Source organism: Filicampus tigris, chromosome 6 (genome assembly GCF_054856515.1).
Source record: "Filicampus tigris isolate MCC_2025a chromosome 6, RoL_Ftig_1.0, whole genome shotgun sequence".
In the NCBI taxonomy this organism is placed as follows: Eukaryota; Metazoa; Chordata; class Actinopteri; order Syngnathiformes; family Syngnathidae; genus Filicampus; species Filicampus tigris.
Window position 1 is genome coordinate 28,065,260 of NC_141222.1, and position 25,446 is coordinate 28,090,705.

The window sequence follows — 25,446 nt, forward strand, 5'->3', positions numbered from 1 at the left end:
CACGTTCGATTGGTTCTACTGATTCAAAGTCCACAAGCGCGTCGTCTTTTTCACTGCTGTTACTTATTTCAGAGCGCCCACGATTGTCTGCGTCGAAAAAATTCCAGGATATCCTCTGTGGTATCACAACACCGTCACGTGTATATTCTGATGCATTTCATTGGCTAAGAGACCGAGAATTGAATTAAAACATGAAAAACACGTATCCGGTTTCCGGCTTTAAAGGTAGAAAGAGGCAACAGCATAGATGGGCTAACAACATCTGTGTTGTAATGTTATAACAATTTAAATAACAGATATTTGAACATAAACGGTGGAGCAACACATGAAGGCAGATAATATAACACTGCTCACGAGGCTATATTCTTTATCCCTCGTAAAGAACAACTAATATTACTGAAGCGCTGAGACTGTCTCCATGTATAGTACTTTATGTTCGTTATAATAGAAATGTGAAAGGATTTCCCCAAAATAACAGTCTGTTAAAATACTAAGTCTGGATGGAATTGCCACTTAAACCTGAGTATGACGCACAGAGAATTTTGAAAATTTCAGAAATTGAGTTCAGCTCAGGCGGCATGGTGGTCGACTGGTTAGCACGTCCGCCTCACAGTTCAGAGGTCGTGGGTTCAATCCCAGCTCCGGCCTCCCTGTGTGGAGTTTGCATGTTCTCCCCGTGCCTGCGTGGGTTTTCTCCGGGTACTCCGGTTTCCTCCCACATTCCAAAAACATGCATGTTAAGTTGATTGGACTCTCTAAAATTGCCCCTAGGTGTGATTGTGTGTGCGGATGTTTGTCTTTGTGTGCCCTGCGATTGGCTGGCAACCAATTCAGGGTGTCCCCCGCCTACTGCCCAAAGACAGCTGGGATAGGCTCCAGCACGCCCCGCGACCCTTGTGAGGATAAGCGGTACAGATAATGGATGGATGGATGGAGTTCAGCTCACCTGTTTTCTGAAGCTGAGCCATGAGCAACTGTGATGTCATTTTCAGTCGACAGACGTGACAAGATGGCCGCCTCCTAAGATGGCTAAAAAGGGGTGGCTTTTGCTGCTTAACTCACAAACACAAACACAGTATTCATCAGAATGCCGTATTTCAACTAGTGGCCCTGCATAGAACATATTCTTGAAAAAAATACCTATTCTTGAAAAAAATGTTTGGGTTGACTTCTGCTTTAAAATGAATGAATAAAACAAAAGACATTTCTTAGTTGACTTCGACCTTGGTTAGGGCCAGGAAAATTTTTGCCTAGATGCAGTGTAAAAGCGGCTTCAGAACCACGTCGCTGCCAAGCATGTAGTTATCTAAATGCGCCAAGCTGTATCGGCTGTGTGCATGCGCACTATGACAAGTCTGACTGAACTTGCCATCTTCTGTCTCGCTTCGGTACCTTTCACGCAGGACATCAAGTCAGGGGGAAAAAAAGCCCCAGACATAGCATGACCTTGTCCCACTTGACAATTTATCACCCCCCCAGCTTTCAAGTGTTGTTCAAGATTCCGCATGCGGTGCGACGCTGCACCACTTTTCAGGTGTTAAACGGTGGCTTAAGTGGCCCGTTTCAGTTGAACGCTAATGCTAACGACGCGTTGCTAGTTGCGCTCTGAGCCTCGCTTTACCAATGTGACCTACTGCATCATGGCTTGTGTGCGTGCGTGCGTGGTGTGTTTTAGCGGCGCCATAAGCAGGGTTTAACCCCGCCGGCCTCCCAGCAAGACGATATGGAAAACGTTTTGGCTGGCCGTCGCATTGATGTCGCCGTTATTTGTTACAGGAAACCAGAGGATCTGTCCAGGGAGGTGATTCAGATCCAGCAGAGGGAAATTGCCCTGAAAGAACAAAACTACGCACTCAACAGCCGGTATCCACTGCAATTCCTCTCAAACTTACCCCCGCCCCTTCACATCCATTAGAGCGTATCTCGGACAACTCCCTAATTGTCACCAAGTTAATTAAACTGCTCCCCCGTTCTGATAGCACAGCTAAGAGTAATGCATGTGTGCGGGAACAGGCGAGAGGAGAAAGTCGGCCTAATTAACGGCGTCCTCCTTAGGCCGAGGTGAAAGTCTGCCGGGAGGGCCATGTGCGCATGCTTCCTCCGAAAGCTTTCATTAGCTAACAAGCGTCTCTGCTGCCCAGCGTATGGGCCTCATTATGGAATATTAGAAACAGAGGTATGGGTGACGGTGGGGGGGAGGGGAGAGGAGAGGGGGACTCGCCATGTAATTATTCCCCGCCCCCCCCCCCCTGTATAATTACCGTCCTATTGATCAGGCCCGAAGGCATCGCAGCGTATCATCTCTCAGAGGATTTGACGCGCAACTTGTTCTCGGGCTGCGTCACTGATCCACAATGCTTTTAATTTTTAAATGTTTTTTTATGGTGCCAGAGTGCAAGCGGAGGAAAGATAGGTTGCTTGGTTTGTTTATCTTGCCAAAGCAAGGCGAGATGCATTACTTGGTTTGTTATCTTGTCCAAGTGATGGCATGATCCTGAATGTTACCTCGTTTATATTGACAAGGTGAGAGCAGAGGCAAGATATGTTACTTTGATTCTTATATTGTTAAAGCGGCGGTAAGAAATCTTGCTTTTTTTGTTAGATTGGCAAAGTGAAGGCAAGATAGGTTGCTTGTTTTTTTTTTTCTAGTGCCAAAACAAAAGCGAAGGCGTTGATATGTTGTCGTTTATCTTGTCAAAGCCAACGCAAGATTTGTTGCCTTGTTTGTATTGACAAGGCGAAAGCAAAGACAAGACATGTTACTTCGATTGTTAGATTGCTCAAGCAAAGATAAGAGATTTTGCTTTTTTATATTGACTGGGCGAAGACAAGCTATGTTGCTTTGTCTCTTGATCGCTTAGGTGAAGCCAAGATATTTTGCTTGTTTGCTACCTCGTTTATCTTGTCAAAGCGAAGGCAAATTACTGTACGTTGCCTTGATTATTGACAAGGCAAAAGTAAAGGCAAGATGCGTTACTTCCATTATTATATCACCAACACAATGGCTGGATAGCTTGCTTTTTTTGTTATACTGACAAATCGAAGGCAAGATCTTGCCAAAGTAAAGGTAAGATCTCATTGCTGTCCAATTTTGTAATTTTTTCACGTTAATGGGATGCCTGTAACGCTGAAATCCCTTTCTCGTAAAAATAAACAAATGAAAAAAATGGACATACGTGTTTTTCACAGTACAGTGACGATATGCTGCTTTGTCTATTTACCTTGCAAATGTCAAGGTATGATATGTTTCCTCATCAATCGTGCCAAACTGAAGGCAAGATTGAAAAACCCGTGCCATAGAAGAAACAGGCAGCCGATTTGGTCTGAAACAGCTAGCTTAGGCCAGCACAAGGGCCATATTCAGGGGATCGTCAAAGACAAACTCTGCCTTTTTTTTAACCTCGCATACCAGACATAGGCAATGCAAAATTGGGAAAATTTTAGTTTTTGTCCTGGTTGTTGGCGAACATCGATGGCCGGCCTTAAAACCTTTAATAACTCAGCCCTCCATGGTCACAGCAAGACCAAACACCTTGTCTGTGATGATGCCTCCCCAACACACCCCGCGCAAGAACAGGGATGCTCTAACGCCATTCCTCGCTTTTTCCGTGAAATAGCGTTCGGAGCGTGGAGCGCTCCCTTTCTGAGCTGCAGGCGGAGCTGTTGCAGCAGCGCGGCAAAACGCTGGAGGAGCAGAAGAAGCGAGAGACGCACGATGTCCTTCTGCGCCGGCTGCAGAAGAGGCTTTTGCTACTCACCAAGGTTTGACGCACGCACACACAAAGCCCAAGGCACATACAGGCACACACACACAGAATCGTTTCCTTTCCCAGAATCGGCTAATACTGGATGTACTAGAATCTCAAGTTCAACAAGATCGTACTAAACCAAATTTTTACACACTTTCCAAGTACCACCATCAAGACCAACTTCAAAATGCAGCATACAGTAGTAGACCTGTTATTTAAAAAAACAAAACAAAAAAAAAAACATGGTTTTATTCCCAAAAAGCATATTAAACATTTGACACTGTAATATTAATAAAAAGATAGAGTAGACTCTTTTTTTTCATCAGAAAAGGGAAAAAAAATGTCTTTTTGCGTTTTCCATTTGTTAGTAAGCAGCAGTAAAACATGGTGGTTTCCCCAAAACAACAGCATTCTGACCAAAATGCAGAGAAAACAAGCTTTTTGTGAAAAGCAGAACAGTGTCTTTGATGCTACAATAAAACAATAAAAACAAGACTGAGAAAGGCATAATGATACTTTGTTTTGCAGATGTACAACAATGACCATATATTATGCTTGCGTATTTTATTCAGGTACAGTATAGGGTCCAAGTGAGATTTTGGTATCATGACAGTACTACGGCACGGTGGTCGACTGGTTCGCACGTCCGCCTCACAGGGCAGTCGTGGGTTCGAATCTGGCCCCGCGGGGCCTTCCTTTGTGGAGTTTGCATGTTCTCCCCGTGCCTGCGTGGGTTTTCTCCGGGTACTCCGGTTTCCTCCCACTCCCCCCCCCCCCCCCCCCATAAAACAGCCCCTAGGTGTGATTGTGAGTGCGAATGTTTGTTTTATCTTTGTGTTCCCTGCGATTGGCTGGCAACCAGTTCAGGGTGTACCTTGCCTACTGCCCGAAGACAGCTGGGATAGGCTCTGGCACGCCAGTGACCCTTGTGGGGATAAGCGCATTGGATGATGGATGGATGGACAATACTACTGGAGAGTATGAAAAAAAAAAAAAAAAACTCACCCCCTGTACACCAGTTTGACAAATCGACACAAAATTGGGTGGTCATGGTGCATCAAAACAGGGTGCATGAAAAAGTGTCAACGATCCATGTCTGAAATTGAACAGGAAGTTGGCCGCAAGAGTTCCAGGGCTCGTACTTTGATGAACTCCGATTGGGCAAGTTGCTCGGATGAAGCCCCAATTAGAAACAGATGGAAAAGTCAGTTTACACTTCATATTTTGGTATGCTCTTTTTCGGCTGTAGGAAAATTGCTACTGCCCCCGACAAAAAGTTGCCATGGTGTTGAGGCCATAACTGAAGGCAGAATGTGGGCACGTTGGCTCCTTTTAATAAGAAAGCGAAGGGGGAGTTAGTACAGGAGGAGGTGGTGAACATGACTCATTTCCATTTACTGACTTTTGTCTTAAATAGGTTCCACATATACAGCGAATATAAAAAGTCGATGCACCCCTGTTCACTTTTTTGCCCGTCATTCCATAAGGTCTGTTTTGCGCCAATGCAGTGCTGCTCAACGACCAAATAACAGCATACCCACAGGGAAGCATTATTATTTGATTTTTTGCATTTTTCAAGATGGAAATGGGGGGTCAAGTTGGAGGGAATTCCAAATCGTTCCAAATAGCACTCAGTGAGCTAACTAGGACAGCTGAACCTTCTATGGGCTTCATCAGAGGGACTTTAATTGTGATCCGTTAATTCGGCACACAACCGCATTGCCAGTTATAAAGCGGGCTTGCACACATTATTTCCATTTAGTTCACACCTCAAATTGATTTTATTATTAGATTACAGGTCATGGGTCACATTAATGGTCCAAACGTTTTGACAGGATTGATTGAGTTTGGTTTCCGTTTTTATAGCCACCAAGACAAGACACAACACCGTTTAGACACACGTTTGCCCTACTCCTTTTTTAAACTCCTTTTTTGTCTTTGTCCTCTCAAAGCCAAATTCTGTCAGCTAAAGATGTGTTTCAATGATTTCTTCCTGGAAGGTGATTTTTTTTTTTTTTTTTTTTTAATGTGTTTTGGAGTGCAATTTTGGCACAAGTGGAGGTACTTAAAAAATAGACTAGGGATGTTCCATACCACTTCTTTTTTTGACTGATACCAGTACAAGAACTTAATTCTTGATACCAAGTACCGATACCATTAGTACATTTGATACATAAAATGTACCTCCAAGAAAAAAACACTGACAGATCATTTTAAAGAAAGACCTATATATGGCAATATAGCAATTTCCTTAAAATTGCATGAAATGAATGGAAATGTTCTGTTCTTCTAGTTCCTGATCCCTACTACTTCTAACAGTACATGAAAGAAAATGTCATTAAACGGGCTGACATCAAGACAAATGCAAGTATTTTCATTGGTTGTTTAGCTCGCACACACAACATGGCTAATCTAGTAATGTTTAGTCAAACTCATTATGAATTAGACTTATATGGTTTTATGTTCTGGCAATCAATGGAGGTACTTGTTAGAAACAGTGTAAGAAAACATGTTTCCATATTTTGTTTGGCTACAACCACTTAACAGTGCAGGACGGAGTATCTCATGTTTAAAAGTCATCATAAATTGGACTTGCGAGGTTTTTACAGTTCATGGAGGAGTATCTCATTATGGTTAAAAAAACAAACACGTTTTTAATGGTTTTTCGGCTACGCACTTGAACAACACACAGTAGAACATTGCAAATCTAATTATTTTCAATCATCACAAAGTGGACATTTTGACGGAAAATGAGCCAGGTCGCGTCCTCCCCCTCGCCGTCTTTTTGGCAGCCGTTGACCTGCAGGCACCGTTTAAAAAGGCGATGAAAATTACGTTTTTTTATCGCCTTGTCCTCCCGTTCCCTTTTGTTTATTTTTCAAATGAAGAGCTTTTTAGTCTTTGATCTGACAGATTTTTGATTTAGATGAAACGCGCGTTAATAGACTGTAAATAGCCAACGGGGCTCAGCTGTTCAAACCTGACCTCTAAACGTCCCTTTTGTGCCTCGCCGTTTTCTCTCTCCCTTTTTTTCTCAGCGGTTTGTTATGCGACCTTAACACCTTCAAATTAGGCACGCCTGTTTCGCTGCTCGGCCTAATCGGCGTCTGATTATAGTGATCATTTTTTTGTGTGTTTTTGACCCGGTGAGACCACCGGCTTGTCTCTTCAAGCAATTTCAGCACCATCGCGCATTTATTTGGACGTTCGCAAGGTGCTTTTTGAGGACACGTGCTGGGCGTTAAACAGAATTCACCTGAATATTCTACACTCAATCAAACCTACAATGTTCTCTCATTTATTAAATAAAAGTAGGGATACATTTCACAATAAAGGTGAGTAAATAAGTGAAAATTGCACCTGTTCAAATAAAGTGTTTAATCAGAAAAATCAAGAAAGCTTTTCCCCTTTTCTGTCTGGCATCTCCACAAAGCAGTCTCAAAGAATTCAACTTATTTTAATATAAGAAGTCTTCAAACCTTTGTTATATGTCATTGGCCTTTGCACCTTTATTAAATGCTCCCAGTAGAAAGCACAAACAAAAATGGCTGTGGCTGTTTCATTTGAATTTTGGGGGGGAGAGCGCCATTTGTTCGGACTATTCTCTCCCTTTAGTGATGATTTTTGGAACTTTCGAAAGACTTAGTTCCACACTTGAGTCATTTCCTCTCTGCTCTGCTCTACCATGTCTCTTTTCGTCTTTCTCTGCGTGGTCCGTAGGTTTTGTCACTACTGACGTGTATCCGCCAATTAGTGACCGCCGGCGTAGTGGGCTTACATGAATGCTTGCCCTCGTCCCCAACATGTTGACGAACGTTGGAGTATGTGCAGTTGACCACAAGCCAATGTTGTTCACTGCTGCTAATCTTTGCTAGCGCTGCAGCTCTGCTTAGCTTTTGGTTTTGACACGACGTGTTTCTGTGCAGTCCAGCTGTGGTTTGTAAATGATGGATCGACATCTTCTCCGAGCAATCAAATGCGTTACATGCTACTTATCAGAAGCGAAACACGTTTCGCTCCTGATAAGCGGGACTCATTTGTGCAGCCAACACAAATCGGTGCAGTTCTGATTTCCTTTTGCGTTTGATTTGATAGTTTTTCACACAGTGCCCACTAGGATTTGTCTCTTTAGTTTAGTGCAAGTATATAAATTCTACTTGGCCTCAACTTTTGACGAGGTCAAATTTTAATCCACCCCCCAAAATATCCCTTCGTAATATCCCTCTGACCGCCGAATACATGTCATGCACTCAAATGTGTCTTGCCTCCAGTCCATTTTTTTTGGGTGCCTCACGTGCACACGCTGACAGTGGCGAGCTATTTGGAGACGCGGCGTCACAGTGAGTGACACTTGTGAAGACGCTGACTTGAGGAGCTTTTTCTTCTTCGTCTTGTTTTCGCTACGTTAGTCTGTCATCACTCTGTGCTCCCTCCCTGACCCCCAAACACTTCTTTCAGCCTATCCCGCGTGAAGAGTAACGGTGGAGAGCTCGCAAGCGTGACCGTGACCCCAACTTGTCAGCGCCATTGAGAGGGCGGACACACGCTCACACAAACGCATGAACATTTTGTGTCCTTTCAAACAAAAACAAAAACAGACATATACATAACTGTCATATACGCACAATGTACACATCTGTCTGTGCATTCACATGCACGCATTGGGCCCTATTTCCGCAGACATCACATCTGCTCCGTGGCCCAAATCCCGGCGGGTGCTGATTATTGTATCAGCGCAATGCTCAGTGCGCGTTTGCCAAATTGACAGACCGGCTTCCGCTATGCTGGGCGAGCTGGCGCAGCAGAAAGATGCGCCTGACGGAGTGATAATTTGGTGACAGAAAATCAATCGAAACCAAATAGCCGCTCAGACCGCATCTAAGTGCAGGTCAACACGGGCGCAGGGTGGTCTAATGTGACATATTTCAACCATACATATGTAAACAGCGAGAATCAAACCCTCCGAGTCATTGTATTATCATTTTTAAATCATCCCACTGGGCGGCACAGCTACGGGGGTGGTCTTCAGGTACCCACTTCACAACGCAGATGTACTTCTGTCAACACCCATCTTGTCGCACACACACAGTGCAAACATGTCTGTCCGTCCATTCTCATACTAGCAAATACAAACCAACCTCTCAATATGTGAGTCGCGAGAGACAAGGCGGCATCACTTCATGTGCCCGAAGACGGGCTTTGATTCCCCCGTCTTCATCCTCTCTCGTTTGGAGTCCTGCGTGAGGAGTAACGGCGACAAGCGTGACCCCGAGCACCTCTCGACAGTCGGCTGTTCCTCATTTACAAAAAAAAAAAAAGCCTTTGCCTGGCAGTCACGCACCAACTATTGAGAAGTGGCAGGCCAATCAGGGAAATAGCAAATAACGCGACACACTTTCCTTTACAAATATTACGTGTCAGAAATACCGTAAAGTCGCGACCTTGTCTGTAAGGAGATTTCCCAGGAGGTGAATGTGTGCGTGTGCGCTGTTGCAGGAACGTGACGGCATGCGCTCCATCCTGGAGTCGTACGACAGCGAGCTGGCACCCGCCGAGCACTCGCCGCAGCTCGGCAAGCGTCTGAAGGAGGCGGAGGACGTATTGCACAAGACACAGAACCTCAGCGCGGAGATGGAGGTGTGTGGCAGTCGCCATTTCAGTTGATTGGCAAGTCGCCGCTGAGGAACTCAATCACAGTTGTTGTTTCTTTTTCTTTTTTTTAATAGAACCTTATTAACTGCGCTTTGCTGAAAAGTGCACTAGTTGTACCAATTTTGTGGAGCTCTTTCTGTCACTCCCTAAAATGGTTCCAAAATCCCCGCGCCTTTGAAAGCTCCTTTTCCATTGTACTGGTTCTACTCCGAACCAGCTTGGTTTCGCCCCGTGTGGTCGCTTTTCCCCGTACACTTTTGCGAAGCCGGGCGGTGACAATAGCACCATTCCTCAAAACCTCCTTCTAGGGATAGACCGATTATCGACGCTGATAATCAGCATTTTGACCAATGTCGGCAATGGCCTTTATTCAAAATCGTCTGGCTGATAAGAGATGAATTTAAAACAGGGTTAACCACAACCAAGCTATAACTAACTATGTTTTCAGTTCACTTTAAAAAAAAAAAAAAAATTCTATAGAATTTACTACCGGTACTTTCTTATCAGCCAGGGTCTTAGCGCAACATCTGGCAACATCTTCAGATGTTACAGAAAGAGTTCAAAAACAATGGGGTGATTTATTTATTTTTGATGCTTTGTCTCTAACGTTGTGTTGTGTTCATGATCTCAGGTGCAGCTCACCAAAGCACAGGACGAGACTGGCACTCTCAAATTACAGCTTCAGACCGTAAGTCAGAACACATGCACGCGCTCCCGCACAATTTCCCATTGAAACCTCCGCATTTAAAGCTGAAGTGTTTGGTAAACAAGCGTCAAGCTGCAAATCAGTATAGTAGCGCTGTCAGGCTCCTCACTTTCTTTGACCTCGCGAGTTGCTTGATGTTTGCGCCGTGGAAAACGTGTCCTATATTCATGCGCTGGCTAAAAATATCAACGGCACAGCGAAAAAAGCTTGATTTGTTAATGCCGCGCCATTGCAGCACACGTCTTGTTTCAGCAACATTGAAATCCAAACCTCATGAAATATCTCCAGCTAACATTGATTCAATCGAGTTCGCTACAGTTTGGATTGTGGCTTCCGCGCTGAAAAATGACGGAGCAAAAATCTGGAGCTTTTTCTTGGCTTCAACATTTCTTTGCAAGTCCTTTCACGCATACAAATAATGTAAATAGACTTTTATGAATGACCAGTCCAGGGTTATCATAGTTCACGAAAACGAACAAAATAACTAAAATTGAAAAAGAAAAAAATGTCAGTAACGTAATTAAATAGAAACAAAAATGTGTCGTGTAAAACATTTCCATCCATATTCACATACTGTATAATGTACACATCAGCCCGTCCATTCACATACCAAAATAATGTACACATTCCGCAACTGGCCATTCACATGCACACACACATACACATGAGTTAACTACAACAAATCCATTCACAAAAAAAATGCATGCCCATTTCAATGCGCATTTGATATAAGAATCTTTTATACAGTCTATTTTCACTTCATAGTATGCTCTCTGTCTTCTTTAGACAGACATGCCCCTGTACTCGCCTTTGACCGTCTCCATGTCTGCGCTCACTCCATCCTACATTTTAATGGGCCTTCGTTGCCGGGGAGACGTCAACGCGGCGGCGGCGAGTAGCTATTGATGCGTGAAATCCACCTGTCTGCCAGAGCAGTAATTACTTATCTGTCTCGGAGAGGCAACGGCGAGGATTAGCGGCAGATGCTGTCAGCGAAAGGAGGCAAATGGGTGTGCAAATGGAAATGAGGGATAATTGCCGGAAGATGTCGCAATGTCAGAACAAAAACGTGCAAGGAGGATTTGGGCAATGTCTTGAGACACACACCTCAGATGGTGATTCATTAACTCCTTTTCCACCAAAATCGGAGGAACTTTTAGGACCTGGCTACTTGGGATGGGTCATGACCGATACCGCCTTCTTTCGATGTTTTGGGTATTGATAATTTTTTTTTTTTTTTTGCATAAATGTGAGAAATTCCAAAAGATTCAGATACTTTTTCAGACCACTGTGCGTTATATCCACAGATTTAGTCTGATTTTTACAAAAAATGGACATGAGGTTCCTTAATGACTGATCTGTCTTCAATATTAATAAAAATGTATATGCTGTTTTCACTGAAGTCTAAAGAGTCTTTAAAAAACACAGTCTTGGGCCACCCCTCTGTTACAGGTGCAGTTTGAGATGGAATCTCTGAAGAAGCTGCAGGCATCAACGGATGATGTCATCTCCTCGGTGAGCAAAGAGGAGGTCACTATGCTCAGGTAGGTTGCAACACCCACACAGCCAACCACCATTTGGTCGTCGGGTTTGTGTAACCAGCAGTAATTGACAATCATTGGGGGTCATTTGATAAAACTCTGTTTACGTTTTGCAGGCAGAAAATTGAAGATCTGGAGGCGGAGCGGCAGCGCTTGGAGGAGCAGAACGAAACGCTAGAGATGAGACTGGAGAGACACAACCTACAGGCAAGTACCTTCTTCTTACCACCTCTACAATAACTCCCACAGGTCAGGCCAGGAGTGTCAAATTCATTTTGATGGCGGGCCATATCGTAGTGATGGTTTCCTTCAGAAGGGTTGGGATGAGTGTAAAAATCATTCCAGTAGAACTTCAGCTTTCATGATTAATTCTTTGGAGAAAGTCGGACTAGAACTAAATTGCAGTATTTCCCTCAGGAAAAAAACAACATCCAATGAACCCATTCCAGACCTCAAAGATGCATTTTATGGAAATTAACTATAACTTTACATAGGGCTGGGCAAAGTCAATAATTACAGATTTTTTAAAATTATGATTCAATATAAGGACCCACTGAACCCTATGGCAAGGAGTATTACGCAATGCAAGCTTTCATTAACAACTCAAGGCAACAACAACTCTCCCGGTCTGCTGGCCAACAATTGGGCACACCCGCACTGCCCTCCCCAGATTAAAATCATACCTCACCGACCACCACCAGTTTGTTTGCATTAATAACTCTCAGTCCAACACTGCCACAGTCCCCCAAGGTGTCCCCCAAGGCTCGGTGCTCAGCCACCTCCTCTTTATCCTATACATGCTCCCCCTTACGCCACCATGGTCTCAATTTCCATTGCTATGCCGATGACACCCAGCTCTACATCTCCACCAAATCCATCACTGCTGCCACTCACTCCACTATCAACTGCCTGCTAGACAGAAACAGAACTAAAAACTCATACACTGTATCCGTAGGGCTTGGTGGCGGCCATCTGGGTCTCGATTGCACTTCATTTTGAATCGCAACAAAGTTAGCGGCCGCCAATCGGCCGCTCATGAAAACTAGTTGCCGATGTCGGCACTCTGCGTGACAATTCAGTCGTGTTCGGCCGAAACGGTCGATGTGCTTTGGGACTCACTTAACTGAGCTTCTCAGTTCCACCCTCTCCTCTTTTCCAATTGTCCGTATGTGAGCGTTTCATCCTCATAGTCGTCGGGTGCTCCAGGTCCCCAACTGAGGCGGCCCGGCGCAGCGATAATGAAATGTGTGAGAGCCGGCATTCCTGCTTCAATTTGGCGGCGGTGTGTAAAGAATCTCTGTGTTCTGAGGCATGACCAACACGTTTAAAGCAATTACCGTGAAAATGTGGGAATACGTCAGTGTGTGAGTGCGGCCGATGTATCGGGTCGGCTCCTTAGAGTGGCTTTCTCCCCCGCCTTGACTTTTCTACGCTCACCGGGGGGTTGATGGGGGGGGGGAGGGGTCTGCTGCAGGAATGACAGCAAGTGAAAAGGCATGACAGGCTTGTGGAATAATGTCACAATATTGAGATCCAACCGCATGTCTATGGCCCACTGGCCTGGTCTTCAATGTTTTATTTTTGGTACACTGAAGATGTGAGTCTTTTTGATACTTGCAAAGAAATGCACACTAGCTTCATTGAAGACTAGATTGTTGTCAATGTTTACAAAAATGCATATTGGGTTCACTGAAGACTAAAGCGTCACTTTGATATTTTCAGAGACATAAATGTTTGGGCCATTAAAAGGTGAAAGGATTAGAGTCTTTACACTTGACCAAACCTGATATATGTGAACATGGTCATAGAGTGCCTTTGGTATCTACAAAAACATGAGGATAAGTGTTTTTTTCCTTGAGGAGTCAAAACATTCAAGTTAGGTTCCAAGAGAAGTAAAGTGTTTTTGATATTATAGATATATCGCTATGCTCCATAGGAGTATATCTATAATGTTTACATAAACGTTCATTACTCTCTTCTTCTCTGTTTGCAAAGCTAGCGAATGGTGCGTTCTTGTCAGGTTCGTTCAAGGTCTCAACGTAGGCCAAATGTTGGCCAGATATTTGCCTCTACTTTTCTTGTCACAAGAGAAACCATTAAAACTGTTGACGAACGTTTCCGACCGTGAACAAACCCTGACATGAATGCGTTTTGCTACCTTAGCCAACACTCTCAACCATTCACCCCTCAGTGGCTCAACGGCTCACCTTTTTTCTGAAGCTGCGCTATGATTAGTTGTTATCTGAGCCCTGAGGGTCTGTGATGTCATTTTCAGTCGACAGAAGTAACAAAATGGCCGCCCCCAGAGATGGCAAAAAAAAACCCCTAAAAAAACAGGTGGATTTTGTTGCTTAACTCATTTTCCACCAACTGTGTTTTAACTAGTGGGCCTGCATTATTCTTGAAAAAAAATGTTTGGGTTGACTTCCCTTTTAAGTGTCTTTGATTGGTCCTAACACATATACCGGTATGTTACATTCGCTGGAGATTAGAGTTACTTGTTTTTCCCAAAACAAGTTAGGTTCACTGAAGAATCAAGTGTATTTCATTCTTCCCTTGACATTCACATTAGATTCACCAAAGACTCATTATTTTTTGCTAAAAAGTATGTATACACTACGTTCACGCAAATCGAAAGTTTCTTTGATTTTTTTTTTTTTCCAAAACATTTACGTTACTTTCACTGAAGACTAATGTCTTTGATTCTTTTCTAATACTTATAAAGTTTTTCTATCTCCCCACCCCAATATATGTCATCTACGTATACCATATAAATCTGATTTAGTGAAGACTCGTTTCTGAACATATGAAACGGCCTTTGGTCCTTTCTGCTACGTTCTTGACAAGGTATTGCAGAAAGAAAACAACCTTTCCTCTTTCACACCTCCTTGGCTCCCTCCTCTATCCCAAAGTTGCAATATTGATGACAGCAGACTTCACTGTTCCCCACGTAGCAGCCCAGCAAATATCCAAGCATGTAGCGAGTCCGGCGATATAACCGGCTACGGCCTGCTAAAACATCAACATTGTTATTGTTCAATTTCATTTTCTGTTATTTGGCGCTCACTTCCAGCCGACGTGACGCGCGCTGGTGGAATATTTCTCTGCTTTGTCTTTCATGTTGCTGTCAAGGGTCCAAGACGGGAGAAAAATTGTTGCCCTTGCAAGAGATTGCATCAAGCGAGCCGCTGCGACGGAGTTTGCTTTGAAATGAGAAGAGATACACTGAAGAAGCCCCAATACACGCCCCCATCTATTTACATCTGTTTGGCTCACGTAATGCTTAATGCGGATTAAAACACTTTTGGTTGTGCTATCCTGATAAGTGAACAAAAAGGCTTTGTGTCTTGGCTTTGGGCAAGAGATGAATAGATTTGGTGTGAATTTGTCAACTCGCAATTGCAAAGATATTTTGTCATGCTTTTGTAAAAATCAATGGCTGGTTAGTCTACAGTGAAGCGAACTTGTACTTTTTTGAAAGACATTTTTGTAAAGACAAAATCAGTGTATGTTTTTGTAAAAATCAAAGTCACTTTATTCTTCAGTGAGCTCAACTTATCTTTTGTAATTGTGAACGACGCCATAGGACACATGTTTCGTACTTAGCAAAGAAGCTTAAGTCTTCAGGGAGCCGTATACGGTAAATGTCAAAGACTTTATTCATCAGCAAAGTTTTTGCAAATATCTAAGACGACATCAATAAAAGTAACATGTTTTTGTAAACATCAAAGACAATTTGGTCTTCCGGTAGTTATGGTGTACTGGAAAAATCAATGACTCGTTCATCTTCAATGAGCCTAATGTAGGCGTTTTGTAAATATCATAGACGCGTTCGACTTTGCTGAATTCAACGTACTTTGTATTGTGGAACCTAATGTATGTGTTTTTGTAGCTCTCAAAGAGCCTTCAGTCTTCAGTGAACCCAACATGCATGTTTTTGTGAATATGTTTTAAAGTAACATGATTTTATAATTACAAAGGCTAAATTGATGACGCTTAAGTATGTGTTTTGTAAATATCGAAGACGATAGTCTTCAGTGAAAGTGATGGCAAAACCCCGGATCCTCTCTCGGATCTTCTCCTGTCTGTCTTAGGGCAATGAATGGATCACAACTGGACTGTTCTGGTTGTGTCCGAAGACGTCTCACCTCTCATCTGAGCAGGCTTCATCAGTTCATGATAACCAAACCTTGTGCGAAGACAAGCAGAACAGTCCAGTCCCGATCCATTCGATGCCCTGATAGAGAAATAAATGACCTGGATGATTGAGAATATTCACAGGCATCCTCACCTTTTGAAACATTTCGAACCCTGACCACGTTTGGCCTCGTCTGACCTCGTTTTCGACTTGTCAATTCTGATGGAACTCATCCTCTTTCGGTGGCCCGTGTCTCCTGCTATTGGAATGTTTTTTTTTTTTGGGGGGGGGGGGGGGTTCCAGCGCATTCGCTGACCCTGCTGGACGAGGTCCTCTCACCGCATCCTGGCTTTCAGGCGCGTTATTGTTGTTCAAAGAATGAAAAGCCGCGCGGCCTCGGGCACGGCACTAAATTCTGCAATATTCACTCGTTTTGCCGGGGTTTCTCTTTTGAAATGTTTTCTGTTTCCAACTAAACGACCGTTTATGTTGCATCACTTGATCTTAGTTTGCCTCGCAAATGCCAGCGGCTGTGCACAACGAGAGCTAATTTGATTCTCTCTCGCATGTTGTGCTCCGCTGCCTCTGCAGGAGTCGGCCGTGGTTAAGATTCATTTGCTTGTTTGTTGTTTTGGCTTGAGGAAAAGAGGGAAATCAGTTGCTTTCTGCTTCTCCTTGATTATTGAGTTAAAGGGGTGTGTCCATGTTGTTTTGGGGGTGCCGGTCAGTCTTTGCATCCAACTTTAGTGTTTCATTGCTTTGGTACCATTTTCTTCACATCTTATTGCATTAACTGTTATATTCCATGAGTTGTCTTTTTTTGTTTTGTGGGGCCGGTCAATCCGTGGATCCATCGATATGAGTCCAATATACTCAGAGTGCTAAAAAAAAAATCATGTCTTGAATTTTTTTTTCCCGTTTTGAGTGTGAAATCATCATTCAATCACGGCTCAGCTTCAGAAAACAGGTCAGCCGTGATTGGTTGTTACCTGAGCCCTGAGTAGTTGCGATGTCATTTTCAGTCGACAGAAGTGACAAAATGGCCGCCCCCAGAGATGGCTAAAAAGGGGTGGATTAACGCTTATTCCACAAACGCAATATTTATCACAATGCCTTGTTTCAACTAATGGGCTTGCATAAAACATATTCTTGAAAAAAAATATGTTTGGGTTGACTTCCGCTTTAACTCAGATTCCACAAATGCAATATTAGTCAGAATGCCATGTTTAGACTCGTGACAGCACAGAGAACATATTATTGCAAAGAATTTTGGGGGGGGTTGACTACCTCTTTAAACAATGTGAAATATCCTCCACCTTCACCCTTTTGTCAGGCTGAATGATGTCATCAACTACTTTGGACATGGTTGGAGTTCTCACTTCTGTAGGCCTTTCGGGCCTTTCTTCATCCTGGAATCATTTAGTCCATTTGTAGCCTTTTTTTTTCTTCTTTTATTTTCTTTTCTTCACGCTGCTCCATACACAACAGACATTCTTTACAGTCTACACTCTTCTGCTACCAAAAATCTTTTCACTCATCTCTGTTCACTCCTTGAGCGGATCTTCAAGTCAGCCATTTTGGGTAATTCAAAGTCATATAAACAAAAGTAAAAAGGATAATAGCGAATTCCTAAAAAAGTAAGCTTCTGTCTCTATTGCAAACACTTGCGGAAAAACTCACCTCACATTTCGAACGGCACTCGTATTTCCTATGGCTAGTAATAGAAACCGGGTAACACCGAGCGTTGTCTTGCTGTTTTTGTGGGGGCTGATTGGTCCTCGGATGCCACTTTTGACATCAATAGTTGTGGCTGAATTTTTCACCGTAAGAATTGTGTTTTTTGCCGACGTCACAATCTATTGCGTCTCTCAGGGCGACTACGACCCCCTCAAGACCCGCGTACTCAACTTGAAGATGAACCCCACGGCGGTGGCCAAGCAGCAGCGGCAGCAGGAGACCGAGGACCTGCGGCAGGAAGTGGAGCGCCTCCGCGACGTGGTGCGCAAAGTGCAGCAGGGGGGCCACGGGCCCCACGTGGATGCCGCCCTGCACTCGGCCAACATGAGCCTGCCGCCGCCCAAGGAGGTCCTGGGTGAGAAGCATGCAACATTTTCGCTCATTGCTTTTGTTCACGCTTCGATTCAGACGAGGTTAATTTTTGTGTACAGTGGACGCTATACCCGTGGCAAAAAATGGCCGCCGTCACGTGAGACTGCAGCCTGGAGGGCTCATTTCAAGCACTAACATGACGTGTCTTGTTTTTGGTTTTGTTTTAAATTTCAAAAGGAGCAGAAGTATTTGCAGCATGCCTCTAACACTCTGCAGTTGGGAGGCTGTTGACGTGGCTCATAGGTGCTACTGTTGTGTTTTGCAACTCAGTTCAAATGGGCAAGGAGAACATTTCTATGTTGCCAATTTAACCCATGAAGGCCTAAAGCGCCTGTCTCAACAGCTCCCCAAAACCGTTAGTCGCCTTTGGAATTACCCTTGAAAACCTGAAGTTCTCCCAGAAATTCAACACTTACAAAATGATTAATATCACAGCCCCTGTAGCAGACAGAAACATCATTCCAAAAGAATTAAAGAGCTTAGACATGTGGCTTTCACACAGGCAGAATTTATTATTATTTACTGTTTCAATCGAAGATGTCAAAATAACGTGTCATTGCAAGAGGAGCGCTATTTTAATTAAAAAAAAAAAATCAAGTGGTGATTACCATCCTCTATTCTGTTACAAAGACGTCAATATCGTCATTGTCTACAAACCATATCATATCACGTTCGTCTGGTTCCACCGGCCGTGCGCGTCGTCTATATAGCACTGCCGTTACTTACGTTAATCAGAGCTCCCGGCGATCGACGGGGTCCGGCATTAGCCGACCTACGGCTCGAAAAAATTCCACGACATCCTCCGCGGTCTCGCGAAACCGTCACGTGTTTATTCTGATACATTAAGTTGGCGAAGAAACGGCGAATTTGATTGAAAAAAGACAGTGACGTATCCGCTCTCCCGGTTTGAAAGGTAGAAAGACGCAACAGCGCTCCCGGCTCTAGTGGTAGAAACGCGGTTATGCGCCCCCGGGCTTAATGGGTTAATATTGGCTCCGAAAAATCGGTATCTGTCAAGAATTTTTTTTTTATCAGCTTACCTCTACTAAGTAAAGGCACTTGAGGAAAAAAATCAGTCCCTAACATAAGTATGACTGAATTGAGTGGACAGAAAGATCTTAAGAAGCCTTGGCCAAAATGAAATATGAACTTGTCCATTTTGGGCCAAAGCAGACATTTTGGAGTTGTAGTCTAACAAACTCCTACGAGCCTATTCACCAAAATCATCCCCAATCAGAAGCAGATGCTATTCTTAAAGATGAGTGGGGAAAAACAAACAACAAAAAAAAACATCTCTCACATGTTTTTTTTTGTTTTCCTGCCTTCAGATTTGTTGAAGCAGATCGAGCTGTCGGAGCTGAAGAACCAGCGTCTGAAGGAGGTGTTCAAGCAGAAGATCCAGGAGTTCCGCACCGTCTGCTACATCCTGACCGGCTACCAGCTGGACATCCCCATCGAGAACCAGTACCGGCTCACCTCCGTCTACGCCGAGCACGTGGAGGACTGCTTGGTCTTCAAAAAGGTTGGCCCGAGCTTTTCCTATCACAACATCTTCTTGCTGTGCTGTATATCCAAATTCGACAGAGAGAGAAAGAGAGGAATTTGACCTTGTAGGGTGCAAGAGCATTTATGCACCATTAGGCCACCTTATTGCTTTGTGCCCCACTCAGCCGTGCAGCGAGAATGACACTACGGCAACACTCTGTGTGTGTGTGGGGGGGGGGGGGCGTGTGTGTGGGTGGGGGGTGCGTGCGCGTGTGCTTGTGTGTATGTGTGTGCGTGTGTGAGAGTGAGCGTGTTGCCGGGCAGGGACTGATGACAGGGGCAGTGTCACGGGTCCGGCCTGCATAAATCGTTACCAGCTCTACGCACACGCGCACACACACCCGCACACCCCCCCCCCCCCCACACACACACACACGTGTGCATGGAGTCCTTTTGCCTTTGACCAAATGCTATTTTAAGTACAATTAATCTACCAAGTCAAACACGGCCCTGTCAATGTTTTGGGGGAAAAAACGCACAAGCAGACAGCAAAAGATAATCAAACAAAAACAGACACTCACACACACGCACGGCGTGGTGATCGGTGAAATCAAAAGAAATATGGGGCGCATGTCAATGCGTCAGTGGGACCGCAAGGTACACAACACTCTTTTATTTTCCATTTTTTTTCTTACTCGACCGCGTGTCAGCAGTGCGGCATTGCGACGCCCGTTGGCTGACTCCGACCGACTGGGAGTGCGTGGGTCGGTTAAATATACAGGACGGAAAACTCTGGGACGGTGGGACGATGCCCAGCTCTGACTGCTGCCATCACGGCGCATCCGTTCAAGGCAAATTTATTTCTCTCGTGCAAGGTCAACTTGAAGATTGCGGATCATGACAGACGACATATCCTCATGCGGCGAGATTATCTTCTACACCCTACCATTGAATTCATCTGAGAGTCTGCTTACACGCCTCGCTGGGTGCTGCTGTTTTGGGTAACGACAGAGTTTGACCGGGGTTTGGCGCTTTAATCTCAGTGGGTGAACAAGAGTGTCTATGAGATCATAACTAATGCTAAGATAACAAGAAAGAGGAGGAGGAGCGCATCTGCATCCAATCCACCTGCCACCCTGCCGGGAGAGATAATTCACTGTCGATTTTTATGAACCTCAGAGCACACGCGCACACAGAATCATAAAGCCGATATAGTGTGCAGTCTCACACTCAAAACGCATGCACACTCCTCGCACCGTGCGCTCTTTCTCTACCCCGGTCACCACACACAATGACCAACATGAATTTGTAAAAATTCTTGAATAGGAAAAACAACAACAACAAAAACATTTCTAAGTGGCTATATTTATAATTCAAACCCAAAATACACCCTGAATTGTTGATCCCAAACCACTTCGAATATCGTTCCAAACTCATCTTACAATTTGACCCTTCAAAATAAAAAGGCTTACAGATGATATGATCTTTGGGGAAAAAAGACACCAGAAAGTGCGATGACACTGACGTCACAAATGGTATTGTTGGAATGTTTGGCGGGTCTCTAGGCCATAAACCCAATCGGCAATTTATAAAACAACTACTTACTCAATGTGTTTGTTTTATCTTTCAAGAAGGCATCCAATGTAAATGACAACTCACAAGTCGATTGAATTTGAACTGTTTCGACTCTGCCAAACTGTTGTTTGTTGCGAAGTGAGCTGAGCTGAGTTGAGTTCACTCCTACCATACAGCGCTCGTATCTCAAATTTTTGCTCGTAAATCAAAGGGGAAAAATATCTTCTGCACTCTGCCGGCACACTGCTGTTTGCTGTCAAGCAATCCGACTAGCTCCTCCTTGGCTGACATGCTGCCTGCGAGGATTTACCATAATGTACGTGGGCCACAAGAATATAAATTGGACCAATTGCTTTGATGAAAAACAATTGAAGGTTGTGAGTCTGACAAATAGGATTCGAACGTCATTCAATTGAGCCACGGGGCTGCCGGATAATCCCGCTAATATGGCCGTCAAGACAACGCCACCCAAATCCCCACCGTGGTGTAAGCTTTTGAACCTGCTCCCGCCTCACGCAGACTGTTTATTCCTCAATTATGACAATGGGGGAAATAATTCCCATAAGATACAATCGGAATGCAAATGGAGGTCCACGGTCAAAATGCCGCCATGGGAAATGCCTAAAAAAGGAGGAACTCAAGGCAGAAATATTCTTAGCCATACAATGTTCTATTTGCCCCCACTACTCTAAACACCCAATTGTGATTCATATTGCATTTGTGGAATAAGAAGGAAGCAGATTAATCCATCCATTTCCTTGCCAGTTGGTCCTGTACCGCCCCCTGCTGTCGACTGAAATTGACGTCAATCTGCCCGACGTCAAAAGTATTTTCTTATTCCATGAAGGCGATACTTATCAGAATACAATGTTTAGACTGGTGCATCATCCCGACAGTTGGTCAACAGTTCAAATAAGTGTTGCAGAAAAAGCCGAAGTAAAAGTCAAACATGCCCAGTTAATCCTTTGTTCGCTAAACTGAGATCTCTTAAGATACATTGAGTCAACTCAACTTTATTGACATCGCACTTTAAAACAACCATTGCTGCACAGGGAGTAAAGATGAACTTTACATCCAAATGTTGTGAACAATCCCAAAAAACAAACAAACTACAGTTGCAGCTATCACATTTTTTAAAATTGATTATTCTACTGATTATCCCATCTGTTATCTGCGTAATCAGATCAAAATGGATTTTTCGCGAATAAACAACCAAATGTGCCTGCGATGTTCAACACATCAGAATGGACTCAGTTTACGTCAGGTTTTGTAACTCTTGCGCTAAGTTTGCAAAAAAAACATAGAAAAGCAGCAGCTAGTAGTGCAGTCAATCTTGGATGCTAGTGAAAATGAGCTCTCCTCCCTCTTGTGCTTTTTATGTGCTTGAAACCCAAGTGCGCGCTTATTTCCTCCATTAATTAAGAGTCGTTCACGCCTCCTTGTTGGCCAGCTGCTCCGACTCCTTAATCCGTTCAAATCAAGGCAGACCACGCCGGCATCGCGTCGCACGACTCGCTTCCGTTGCGGGTCCAAAACGGGAAGTTGCCGCGGGTCATCGGCCCGCTTGGACCCGGGCCCGGTTCTCCTCCACGGCTCCGACTTGCTTCGGGTCTAGTTTTTTCAGTATTTTTTTTTTCTCATCTGTCAAGTTCTCAACCAGAGAGCAGTTACCTTAGCGAGCGCAACGTGTGCGTGAATAAATGTGTCGATTGAGTGCTCTGTTGAGTCTTCACTTGTGGAGGTAATAACAGGAGCTGGCATGTGTCCTTTTGATATTTTTAGCGCACCCCCCCAGGTGAGACGTCTGATTAGCATCCGTGATGAGGTATTAATGAGCTTCTGCTAATCAGGGAGATAAACGGCGTGTAGCTGTGGCAGCTACTGATTTCCTTTACACAAGTTTTAAAGTGAGGGAATTACTTTCCCCTAAAATACACAATTTCCCTTTCAACAACCGTAATCGTCTCCTTTGCCTGGTTTGATCCATCAAATTGGATCTGAAATGGCATAACATGCACAAAAGAGTTAAACAGTAATACAAAACATTGAAAGGCCCTGAAAAGTAAATTAGGAGGTGCAATAGAAACAATACTCACAGACATACTCTTTATCATCTGGGGAAAAAAACGACCGGTCTTACGGTTTACTCCGTCACTTCCAGTAGTTGTGAAAGTCTTCTTCGTTTGTCTTCATGACTGTATTACACTGCCCCCAGGTGGCCAATTAGCGCGCACCAGAATGAGTCGCAGTGAACTGATCCTGACACACAAACTGATTAGATTCCATTTTATTACGGGGTTTTCTACATTTCTGCTGAAAATGGCTCCTCAAGTCTCCCATTTAGTTTCTCCTCACTTTACTTTTTCTGCAAGACGCCAAAACGTTTGAGGTTCTACAGTATTTGGAAGAATCTTTTAGTTCCTCGCATTCATGTCACCAATAGGGATGTTTCATACCACTTTTTTCAGACCGATACCAGTACAAGTCACTATTGAGTAGTCGCTGATATCGAGTACCGATACCACTCATACTTTATATGACATTTAACACAATGACAGATTGTGAACAAATACCTTTATTTCTGGCTGACTGCATCAGCCATGTGTGTTAGTATCGGTGGTTGGTATCGGCTGCCTAAATAAGGGCTCGATACAGTACATTGAATTATCAGTCCGATAATGATATCTGGTATCGGTAGTCAATAGGGCTGTACATCTCCACAAAAGACGATTGGATACAGTTTTCGATATGTGGAGTGCGAAACTATTCAAGGACAATTTGATTTGAAAGTGAAACAATTTGATTCAGTTTGACTCAGTGGGGTTACGATTCCATTCGATATGGTACGGCTCAGTTTGAGAGGGCATGATGCAATTTGAATGAATTTCTCAGTACTGTACTGTAAATGTGCCATTTCCTTCTAAGATATCACTCTCCAGTAAAAGACAATTCAATACGTATCTCGGTATATTGAAACAATTCGATGCACTCGCGTCTTTTATATGGGGGGAAAAAAAGACCATTTTGCGGTTCAAACCGTTTTTTGTCACAACCCTAGTAGTTGCCCATCCCTAGTTATTTCTTACGATATATATATATATATATATATATATATATATATATATATATTTTTTTTTTTTTTTCTTGGCTAGAATAGATGAATGGCATTTCTCTTCATTTCACTGGGGAAAGATGATTTGAGCGTTTCAAGTTATAAGCGTCTTCATTAATGTCGTATTTCGAGGCACCTCTGGACGCGTCTCCTAATTAACGCGATGCGTCTCGTCGGCTGTTTTCATGTCTTTGCTAAACGGAAGAAAAGCCGGGGTGCTCCTGCGCAAAGCGGCCGTTGACGCGCCACTTAATCACTCCCGAGTGGTCGATCAAACACAGGTGGGTCATTAAGGCACGCTGCCGCTCATAAAGTGCACTTGATTAAGTGTGCTATTCCTTGGCCTCCTCTCCCGTACATGCGGTGCAAACTGCAATCGTTTTGCATTTACTTCCCCTTCACGGCTCTAGACTGGCGAATGTTTTAAAGATTCCATCTCCTCCCTCAATTAGACGGAGTCGTCGTGAGCCACACAAAAAAGCGAGAAAGTAGGAAATGGAGAGACGTTTTTTTCTTTACTTTTGTTGCTGCTGTGAAGTGTTTGTTTTTCTATTTTGTAATGAGCAAATCAATAGCAGCAAGCCGAGCGGTGCTGTCTCTTGTTGTTGCTTCTTTTTGAACCTGTTTTTCTACCCGTGTGCCACTATTACTGAGTTAAGGTGGAGAATAAAACAGGACGTACTGCAGCGTCCACCAGGTTTTATGTCGTTGTGTTGACTTCCGTTTTGCAAGGTGGCGCTTATTACTGTATGAGTAACTGGCGAGAGGAGCCGGCTTAATAATTATGACACAGTGTACGCGAATGAGCACGAGCATGCCTTGGGTGTTTTCTTTGTTTGTTTGTTTTTTGTCATTTTAGTTGTTCTGTTCATTTTTATTGTGCACAGTAGGGATGTAACGATTCAACGAAGCCCTGATTCGATTTGATTTTCAATTTTTGCTTCCTGATTTCGGCACGTCACGCTGGAAAAATACACCGCAACGACACACAGCGACGCTGACCATTAAAGTACCTTCTGCGCACGCGTGTGATGTAATACCCTTCCATACCATCGGCGGCGGTAGTCACTATTTCTCATGGTTAGAAAATTCCAACCGGAAAGCTATTGGCCGGTGACGGATTATAAAAACGTAAACAACACATTCAGCTATATTTTTCGCTTACGATGAACTCCCACGCGAAGTAAACCCTCACGTTCTTGACTCGGTGTTGTGAAATATTTACATTGTCAAGCCTCGCTCTTCAGAGTGACCAAATGTCACGACTGGCGTGGCGACGCCGATTCAACATGCTCAAACGCCCACAGACGCTTTTGTGAATTAGCCGCTAGGGGGCACTAGAAGCCAACATTGTTTAAAAATTCCTTTCTTTATAAATC

At 43.8% G+C, this 25,446-nt stretch overlaps 1 protein-coding gene across 1 annotated transcript in view; it reads left to right on the forward strand.

The window, feature by feature from the left end:
• Positions 1-25,446, forward strand: part of mad1l1 (mitotic arrest deficient 1 like 1) — a 43,006-nt gene that overhangs the window by 9,606 nt on the left and 7,954 nt on the right. Inside the window, exons 10-17 of the mRNA XM_086034682.1 lie at positions 1,777-1,863; positions 3,618-3,762; positions 9,246-9,386; positions 10,033-10,089; positions 11,560-11,651; positions 11,765-11,855; positions 17,659-17,878; positions 19,224-19,417. Of these exons, the coding sequence (XP_085890808.1) occupies positions 1,777-1,863; positions 3,618-3,762; positions 9,246-9,386; positions 10,033-10,089; positions 11,560-11,651; positions 11,765-11,855; positions 17,659-17,878; positions 19,224-19,417 (1,027 nt within the window). The remainder of the gene's footprint in view (positions 1-1,776; positions 1,864-3,617; positions 3,763-9,245; positions 9,387-10,032; positions 10,090-11,559; positions 11,652-11,764; positions 11,856-17,658; positions 17,879-19,223; positions 19,418-25,446) is intronic.